The 10,396-nt window shown below is 47.8% G+C and overlaps 1 protein-coding gene across 1 annotated transcript; it reads left to right on the forward strand.

Moving 5' to 3' along the window:
* The first annotated feature begins 2,538 nt into the window (after positions 1-2,538).
* On the forward strand, positions 2,539-9,920 carry LOC136398571 (uncharacterized). The gene is made up of 6 exons (XM_066372750.1): positions 2,539-2,548; positions 2,894-3,592; positions 4,500-4,576; positions 6,073-6,229; positions 8,089-8,229; positions 9,005-9,920. Exons 1-6 carry the CDS (start codon positions 2,539-2,541, stop codon positions 9,265-9,267), a joined length of 1,347 nt encoding a protein of 448 aa, XP_066228847.1. The 3' UTR covers positions 9,268-9,920.
* Positions 9,921-10,396: the final 476 nt, after the last annotated feature.

A 10,396-nucleotide genomic window follows, 5' to 3' on the forward strand; every position in this document is an offset into this window, starting at 1 on the left:
GGAAATGGAACAGAGGAGCCAGAGAACTATCAGGAAGAGGCATGAGCAGAGAGGATTTCTCTGATTGTTCACCCTGTCCTTGAACAGGGACAAATTATACAGCATTCAAGAAATGTGTGAAAGGCCCTGGCCAGTTGGCTCAGTGGTAGAGCGTCGGCCTGGCGTGCGGGAGTCCTGGGTTCGATTCCTGGCCAGGGCACACAGGAGAAGCGCCCATCTGCTTCTCCACCCCTCCCCCTCTCCTTCCTCTCTGTCTCTCTCTTCCCCTCCTGCAGCCAAGGCTCCATTGGAACAAAGTTGGCCTGGGCGCTGAGGATGGCTCTGTGGCCTCTGCCTCAGGCGCTAGAATGGCCCTGTGGCCTCTGCCTCAGGCGCTAGAATGGCTCTGATTGCAGCAGAGCGATGCCCCAGATGGGCAGAGCATCGCCCCCTGATGGGCATGCTGGGTGGATCCCGGTCGGGCACATGCGGGAGTCTGTCTGACTGCCTCCCCGTTTCCAGCTTCAGAAAAATACAAAAAAATCAAAATTAAAAAAAAAAAAAGAAAAGAAAAAAACAAAAGAAATGTGTGAAACTCCTCTAGCAAGGTGCTCCCACCCCTAGTGGCAGATGGGGAAAGAAGAGTGGCAAAGGGGTCTGATGGGTCTTCACCCTTCCTACCTCTACAGCCTGGCCAGGGAGACAGCCAGTGACAACATGGGAAGGAGGGTGCAGGCACACACAGATCCTCGTGGAGTTGGCATGGGGGCAGGGACCTTGAAGAAGAAGAATTTGAACAGACGGGGAAAGGACAGACTTCCAAGCAGAAGCAAACGCCTGGAACCAAAAACTAGAGGCAGGAAAGAGCAGGGTGAGTTCTGGGAATGGCAGGCAGTCCAGTTGGACTGGAAGAACCGAGGCTCACAGGAACACAGATGTGGATATGAGCCTTGAGGTCCCACCCTCTGTGCTGGGGCACTGAATCATGCCCGTTCCCAGACAGATGAGAGCCTTCCAAGAATGCCACACAGTCTTGCTCAGTCACAGCTGCAGAGGCCTCTCTGCCTTGCCTGGCTTCTGTTACTTAGTATTTCATGTAAATCCTCTTTTGTTCAGATTTCAAATACTTTCCTATTTTGTCCTTTGATCACTATCTGTTTGTATTGATGTCTCTCAGTGTTTCTCAAGTGCTACTGCACATAGGAATTTCCTGGGGGTGCTTTAGAAAACAAAATTTTTGATATGGGCTTCCTGCTGGGAATTTTATTTCATTGGCGTGGGGTGGAGTCCAGCCCTCAGCATTCTTTCCGTGGGCACAAGGATAAGAAGCCCTCATGTAGGTGGTCACCATCCAGTGTGCTGGGCTCAGGCCTACACTCCGAGCAGGGCCTCCTGGCCTTCAGGCTGCCCTGGAGCAGCCTTGGCAAATCTCCGGAAGCAGTTGGACTCCCTGAGCCTGGACTTGAAATTCGTGTTTCCCAGGCATCCATTCTGCAGCTGAGACCAAAGTTTCCAACAGGAAGGGAGGGTAAGGCTTCTGTTTGTTTCACAAGAGTCAGCTGGCCTTTCAAGCTAGTGATAACAGGAACCTCACTGCAGGAGAACCAGGCGTCAGTAGGAGCTGCAACCATTTCCCCTGGACTCTGCATACCTGAAATGGGGCCTGGGTGGGCGTGGCACCATCTCCTTCACACTGACTCTCAGAGAGGGAATAAGATCCAACTAAAGACAGATTGGAGATCTGAGCAATAGGTCTGCTTCTTGTTGGCAAAATGGAGATGATTCCTGCCCCTAGGTTCTGGTATGTGTCTTGAGATAAATCAGTCCAGCATGGAGAGTTTTCAGTGAGCATTTTATTCCTCCTGTTTTGCTAGCAACTCCTGTCACAAATTGGGGGGAAATCTCCAGGTCTGGCTCTCACAACTCCCTCAGCATTTGTCCACCCACGCCTCCCCAGTCTGCAGGCTTTGGGAAGGACCCTGAAGCGGTATCTGAGGCCCTGTGAAAAGGTCAGGCCAGGCCGAGGAACTTGGCAATGGTCCTCCTGCTGCAAGAGGACTGCCATCAATTAACAAGGGGGTGACCAGCTGTCCTCTTCCTGGACTGAGCCGAAGTACGGTCTTCAGCCTAGAAAGGATCTAGAACTGTAAGAATTTCTTGACAAATGACAATGTTGACTAAAGGACTCATGAGAGTCTGCAAGTCATCCTGAGCACCTGACCCTGTCATCACCAAGCCATGTTGTTCCTATTTGACAGCTGAAAAAACTGAGGCTGAGAGACAGTAACTTGGTGAAGCAACCACAGTGGCAGAGCGGAGATTGGAATTGAAAAAGTAGCAGTTAAAAATAGTGGGGCCTTTTGACTGTAAGATCCTGTGATTTTAAGTTTTTCATTTCAAACACTGCAATCAGAAAAGTCACACTTAATTCTATAGTTTGGGCATTAAACCAAAAGGAAAACCGTGTCACTGAAATATTTGTACCCACTTCTCCCTTTGAAACCCCACCACAAAAAAAAATTATAACCCGTGTTCACTGGACAGTCTTTTATGGCCAAAATGAGGGCAGGCAAGAGACTGTCAGAGGTCTAGGGAAATGGAGATGTGCCACCAAATGCCTTTCTTGCATTTAGGGATGAACAATTTTGCTCTCCTTTGGGAGAGCACCCCACCTCCCCTCTCCTGGTAGCATCACAAATTTCCTGGTAGGGAAGCCTGTGGGTCTACTGGGATGTGGGTATTCGTTTTTCCATTTTACAGATTAGGAAACTGAGGCTGGAAAGTTACTACTGGGATTCAACTGAGGCTGGATGGGGCCCCATAAATTCCTTCCTGCCCTGGGGGAAGCCAGAACACCTACAGTGAACAGGCCCGGTGCCTAGCCACCCTCCGGAACCACGTTCTTCCGCTGCAGGGGTGGCCCCGGGCGAGGCGGTGCAGAGCAGCGGGAGAACAGTGTTGGCACGAGTACAAACCGAGGCCAAGGGCCAGGGCCCGGAGAGCCGGGGAGGAGTCCACTTCCCTCCCAGCCCGGGGAACCCGGCGCCGGCCGCCGCCCCCCTCCCCGGGCCCCCATCCGCCGCGGCCGCCAGGTGCCCAGAAACGCGGCCTCCCCCTCCCGCGCCTGTTCCCGGCGCAGCCCGCGGCTCGGCGGTCACGTCTCCCCATCCGGCTCCAAAGTACATGTCAGCCGCGGCCCCGCCAACCCCGCGGAAGGGCGGGAGCAGGGGAGGCGGCGCCGGGGCGGGGGCGGGGGCGGGGGCCGGCGCCCTCCTCCCTCCCGCCTGCCGCGCCCGGGTCAGCCCGGCCCACGGGGCGAGGCGCGGGAGAAGCCGTAGCCGCTCAGCCACCGCCCCTGCCGGGAGCTCCAGGGGGGTGGGGAGGGGGCAGGGCGCGGGGAGGCCCGGCGGGGGAAGCCGCCAGTCCGCGCCCCCGGGCGGCGCGCCGGCTGGTGTTGCTGGGGAGAAAAGCGCCGCCGCCGCCGTCGCCGCCGCTGCGGCCCCGCCCCGGCGGGCACAGCGCCCTCTGCTGGTGCAACTTCGACACTGCACAGAGACAACACCCGCACCTACAGCGACGACCCGATTGCGGAGGTCGAGGACAGACAGCTCAGGTCTGGACTTTAGAAATTACTAAAGATCATCTCTCTCTCTCTCTCTCTCTCTCTTTAGAAAAACTAATTTAAAAACGAGCACTAGCCTGACCTGTGGTGGCGCAGTGGATAAAGCGTCGACCTGGAAATACTGAGGTCGCCGGTTCGAAACCCTGGGCTTGCCTGGTCAAGGCACATATGGGAGTTGATGCTTCCAGCTCCTTCCCCCTTCTCTCTCTCTCTCTCTTCTCTCTCTCTCTCCTCTCTAAAAATGAATAAATAAAAAAACAAACAAACAAACAAAAACGAGCACTACCTAAGCATTGCAGGAAATTTGGAGAAGAAAAAAATTCGCCTGTATCTATAAAGAAACACTTAGAATTTTTGTCTGCCCTTTCGGTGCTTCTGATCTGCAAGCCTACGTGTGTGGGCATTCTTCATAGAATAAAAAATACAGCATTGTCAGTTCTGTGAACGCAGAGGCTTTATTTTTTTCATTGCTTAGCGCTCAGTGTCTAGGACACAGGCAGTGCTCCAAACCATTTGTTGTTTCTACCCCAAGGGATTGTGCTTTACACGCGGTCACGACTATCATTTTTATTAGGCTTACAATTTTCTTTTATGATCTCCTGACCCATATGTAAAAAAGGTTGATGGTAAAATGGACCTAGTACTAGCCCCTCTAGCTAGAATCGAAGGCCAGATGTATTTGCCATTCAGAATTATTCAGCATGCACATATTAGGTAACACCCCACTGGGGTCTGGACAACACCCTGTAACCAAACACACCACATTCCTGGGCAAAATGTATGTGTGGTCACACTAAAGAGGATAAATAAACACTACAAACAGCTTCATGTCACTTAGGTCAGGTTTTGAGGCCCAATGAGTTTTCACCAAACTAAACAAAAATCTTTGGGTTTCCAGGGCATTTTGAATTTTGGATTCGAAAAGACTGTGGACCAAATATTAACCCCCGGATTCCCAAGGAAGGGTCTGATCACGTGCGTCTCTGCTATGAGCTGTGCTTCCCCGTTTCTTAGTCTCTTACGCACTTGGGGTGCATGGTAACTCCAGGTACCTGAGGTGCCAGGTGATGAGATATGAGTGAATGTGGGGCAAGGGGTGTGGAGTGGTAGGATTTGGTTGGGTTACACTTCTGGATGTGATCACACCTCCTTCTTGACTCCCAGCTGCAAAGCAATTGACATCAGAACTTGCATGGTGACACCTTCCTCTTTCTGGATTCACTTTCAAGGCTATGCTTGTCCCCATGAACCCTACCTAGAGATTTTGAAACAAAGTGGCTGAACTCCGCCCGAAGACACCCACTCACCCAGAGCTCTGCTGCGACCCAAAGGGTGCCACTGTAACTTCTCAGGACGGGTATGGGAACCAAGACATTTATCCTACCAGCATCATTTGTTGTGCTGTCATATACAGAGCTGCATGCAGTCAGTCTCTCCAAGCTCCAGACTGAATATCCAGCCTCCTGCTGATGTCCTCACTTGATTCCTATCCCAAATTCACCTCAAGTGCAACATGTCCAAGACCACATTGACGAACCTCCCCTCAAACCCGGTCCTCTTCTGTTGTGACATATAGCAGTGTCATCCATCCAGTTACATGAGCTAGAATCCCAGAGGCATCTGCCACCTCCTTCTCTATCCTTATCCAGCTCACGCCAAGTCTTGCCATTTATCTCTGAAACAGCCTTCCAACCGTTCCGCTTCCACCTCCATCACCATATCCAGTCCCATTCCAACTCTCACTCTACACAGGTCCTTTCTTCACAGTGAAACCTGAATCCCTTTGAAGCACCAAGTCAGTTATGCCACACAGACTCCAGGGGCCACCAGGAGCAGCTGCCCAGGCCTTTGGCCTCACCTAGGATTCTGCAGCACAGGACCTGCAAAATTGTTTGACAGCTGCGAAACACACCCACCCCTGACTATAAAAACAGTAATGCCTCCCTCTTTTCCTTTAGGATGGAAACAGAAATCCATAATAAAGGTCTGCAGAGCCCTGCCTGGTCTGGCCCAGTCCTGCCTAATGCTTGCATTAAGAGTCTCTAAGCTTCAGGGGTACTGGCTTTCTTCCTCAGACCCTTGAATTTCCTCCCCATGGCCTCTGTCCGTGTTTTACCCCTTGTGGGGAACTTTCTCCCTCTCTTTATCTAGTTAACTCCTGCTCTTAGTTCATTCACATCACAGTGCAACTTCATTTTTCCAGGAAGTATTTCTGATCAAGCTAAGTGCCCATCCCATGCTTTTCAGCAACACACATTCTCTTTCACAGCTGCGACTCCTCATAGTCTTAAGTTTATTGGTTGATTTGATCCATGCCTGTTTCCCTCAGGACACTGCCGTGTTGTGCCCAGCACCTGACCCAGCACCTGGTGCTTCATCAATACTTGTTTGATGAATGTGTGGGTAAATGATGACTACTCGCCCTGTTTATTTGCCCTCAGGGTAATGTGTGTTCTGCTTACCCCTCTCAGGACAAGCCCAGGAGGAGAACCAGAAGCATAGAAAAGGGAGTGTTTGTGAGTTTGTTCATCCAACTAAGAGCATCTGTTAAGTGCCAGGCTCTGGACACATGGAAAAGATGCAGCTCATGTCCTCAGGAGCTACCGAGACAGCAGACTGAGAGACCAGGTACTGACTGCCTTTAACATCTGAAATTTTAAGTCACAAAAACAGATCCATTGACCTAGCAAAGAAATAGCCACAGAGGGAACTTTTCCCACAGATAAAATGTCCCTTTTTTGAGCCTGAACCAATCAGCAAAAGTCTCCTTTCTCCCAACCAACCAGTCCTAACTCTTCCCTGCTTTGCCAGCTGCCTCAACCACCTGCCCCTTCAAAAAGCCCACTCAGAGAGAGAGGTTTCGAAGGTGTGCCTGGTGTGTGGGTTCCTGGCTTGGTGTGGCCATAGGCATGTCCTTGGTGGGCCTGACATTCCAACTTGGAGTTCAAAACCCACTCGCAGAAAGCCACATCCCCTGCGCATCCAGGTCTCTGGCCTTTGCTTCCTCTGCCTCACACCCAGCAGTACCAGTTCACATTGGGCTGAGTTTTGGAAGCTGTGATAACTGGAAACCTGTAATTTGGGATATGCAGTGGCAAAGGGTCTTGCTCCTAGGCATGGTGAATTGGGTTGGGGGCGGGGTAGGGGTAATGAGGCAGGAATTCCCCTTTCCCTCCTGACTCCCACCTCAAAATCCACTGCAGCAATGTAACAGACAAAGATGTAGGGGTGCTGTGACCTTCAGGAACATGATATCATGCTAAAGACACCGAGAAACAATTATTTGCTGCAACTTCCGGTGCGCTTATGAGCAAAGGTAATCCACAGGCTCCATCTAGTGGGAAAATATGCCATTGCCGCAGGGTCTCTGGGCGCTTTCGGAGTTGCAACTCAAAGCCTGACAGATCCCAGCTCTTCCATCCCCAGGGAGGCCAGCGACTGACTGCATGGGGCTCTTGCCAGAGAAAGCAGTTTGAGTTTAATAGCTCCTGCCATTGTGCTCTGTGCTGAGAAAGAAGGCCTCACTCATATCATCTGAATGCTTTGAATTTTGTTGACATTTAAAATTTTTTTGAACTGAACGTATTTCTCTTTAACTCTGGCTGCCGGCAACTTCAGAGCCCAAATGGGCTCAACCTTTAGCAGAACCTTATAATGATCTCTTTTGTACTAACATGACCTCCATTTTATCTAATTTCTAAAGTTTTTGTCCACTTTACTGACATTTTTCTTATCTAGTTTACATCTAATATAAAAATATTTCAAATAATTTTTTGGAAGTGGAGTCATCAGGAGCAAGACAGTTCAGAATCCCAGGACTCATCAAGCTGAGATTCAGTGGGAAACCCAGGAGATACAATGGCTAACATGTACTGAACCTTGACCTTGTGCTGGACACTTTTCTAAACACTTCAATGTAAAAATTCACTCAATTCTTGTAATCTCATTTTTATAGGTGAAGAAATAACTGTCAGAGTTTTGGGACAATGTATTACACAGCAATAGATAATACACACCTTGTATGGAATAGGTAATTGAGGCTCAGAGAGGTTAGTAACTCATCCAAGGTCACACAACTAGTAAGTGGTAGAAATGAAGTTAGGTGCCCCAAGTCCATGTCATTAACCACTAGGCTCTACTGCTGCTCCATGAGGTCTGAGTCAAGCATCAGTCGAGGCTAGAGTGAGGAAAAGAGGGTTGTTTCAGGGTCACAGGCTGGAAAAGGAACTTGCCAGCAGAGAGAACAGAGAGTTTATGTGGGGTCTAACAGCAATGTCATTTGGACCCCCGTCTGGGTAGTGCAGATAAGGTTCTGGCTTCTTAAATAGATATTAAACACAATAGAGCCTTTTCCTTTTAATGACTGGATACAGAGGTGCTCCACCCAGATTCTCTGCAGGGCTGAGGGGCATAGTCTCCAACTACCAGGAATATCAGCTGCTGAAGGCTCACAACTTGATCCATCACTGAGAATTGCCCTGTCACAGGGAACTGCTTGTCCCAGATTAAGTCTCCTTACAAGGTGCAGCCTGTAGCCAATGACTGGCTGATACTGGGATCCAAAGTCCCAGACCCCACTTCTCAATTTGGTTCAGCTCTGAAGGACCAGCCCAGTTCCAGAACTCCCGGTAAGATCAGCTGAAGCTCTACTGGAACCACGTTGTGGATTCGCTTCTCCCTGTCTGCTCCTGCCTCCCATCTCCCAAGAGCACTTTTGGTCAACCTGCACACAGCTGTCTCTTGTGCCCTAGACAGTGACAGATTTATCAAGTCTTAGTTTCAAATCCCTGCTCTAATACGTCCTAGCTGTAAAATTTGGGGCACATTCCTCAACATATCTGGGTTTCATTTCTTCAAATGCAAAACAAGGAAATTAGATGAGAAAATCTCTAGGGCACTTACAGCTCCTCATTTCTGACTGTGTCTCACTAGACATTTGAGGCTATTGAGGTTGGTCCTTGACTAAATAGCTGAAGGCTAGGCTTTTAGTTTCAGTGTCTATGTCCTATGTTGTTCTGTTGTTAAGATTTCACTTATTCTTAGAGAGACAGGGGTGAAGGAGCAGGAAGCACCAACCCATAGTTGTATGCACCTTGACTAGACAAGCCTGGTGTTTCAAATTGGCAACCTCAGCACTCCAGGTCAGTGCTGCGCCACCACACGTCAGGCATACATTTTTGCTTTTCTTTGCTCTGTTGATATCAAATTGCTGTCATTCAAGAGTGGGGTTGCTGATAGTGAAAGGTAGAGCATAATCGTTTATTGATACACTCTTCAACTCTACTCTCAACAATTTGAAAATAAATGTTATACATTTAAACCACTTTGTTCCAAGGTGACTAGTTTATTAGGGATCAGTATTAAGATAACAAACTTCATGGGTCCTAATATATTGTCTTATAGAAACACCAAGGAAAGCAGAAAGCTACACCCAGTTGAACCACATTGCTTTGGAACATACAACATATACACTCCTCAGCTATCTACCAGCGATTTCCGTTGTCAAGTGTATGAGCTACAACTGTCCACCACTGATGTTACAACTTTCCATCCAGTTCCAGATAACCCTCTGCCCACTTCAGAGAACTCAGAAGCCTTTCACTTCCACAAACGGTGGATCTTTTCCAAGGTTAAGTGCTACAGTGATTGTGTATTTATGCATTTAACATGTAAAACTACTGTTTGGTTATATTAATATTGTAATGTTGCACTTACAAAGTTTGAGTGTTTTGCTCTGAACCCCATTTTTCCATCACCTTGCTGTGCAATTCCACAGTGTAATGATTTTTAGGAAAGCAGATCTGAAGTTATAGCAAAACCCACATACTTAAAAGGAAGGGAGCAGCAGCAGCATGCCCTTGTAAGTAAACTGATCCACCTAAGTTCAACTCGACACTTTTATGCCCTACCCGGACCTTTCCATTAGTCTAAAATACTCTAAACCTAGTTCTTACCGAGACATGAAGGTATATTACCTAAATTCATTCTTCAGAAACTTGTAAATGATGTTTCTTCTGGGAATCACTGAAGTTCTCTCTTCCAGCATGCTTTATGTGGTATTTACATTTTTGTAGAATTAGGGAAGAAACCATAATATTGAAAATGCTCTTTTGCTTCCTTTTCTGCTGAGAACTTAACAGTAAGGGGGAATATCTCAGGAAAGTTGACATCATTGACAAGAATTAATGCCAAGGGACATTACCGAGCACTGAAACATAAGCTCAGGGTGTATTTAAGTATTGCACAAGATACAATTTATACACATACCACTCAGTAAACTTAAGATCAATTTTAAATAAATACAGAAATTAAAACTCTGTACCATAGTCTATGACTATAGTAAAGGATTGTTGGTTCACTTATACCAACAATCCAGAAGAGATTCGAGTCAAATGTTAAAATGCTATCATATATACTATTCCTATAACCTTGTGCAAAAACTTAAACTTTTAATATTTTGGACACTATTAATAGAATCTTTAAAATTCCTTCCAAATTAGATTCCACGAGGCACATGGAGATAGTTTGATTTCCCCAGTAAAAGACCCTTTAATTTGACACCAAGGTTTATGCATGTAGTTTTTCTATATATTGAGGCACAGTAACAAAGGCATTCACCTATCTATTTTTGTTTCTTCCCGAACAAAAAGGGAAATTTATAAGGGCAAAAACACAATGATAGATTAGGAGATAAAAAACAGAACCTGGAAAGTGGAGAGATTAGTAAATTACTTAGCAGCTGGAAGAAACAAGAGTCTCAAGCAGGCAATCGGGAAAACCAAAAGCTCAAATTCT

Source organism: Saccopteryx leptura, chromosome 3, assembly GCF_036850995.1.
Source record: "Saccopteryx leptura isolate mSacLep1 chromosome 3, mSacLep1_pri_phased_curated, whole genome shotgun sequence".
Taxonomy (NCBI): domain Eukaryota; kingdom Metazoa; phylum Chordata; class Mammalia; order Chiroptera; family Emballonuridae; genus Saccopteryx; species Saccopteryx leptura.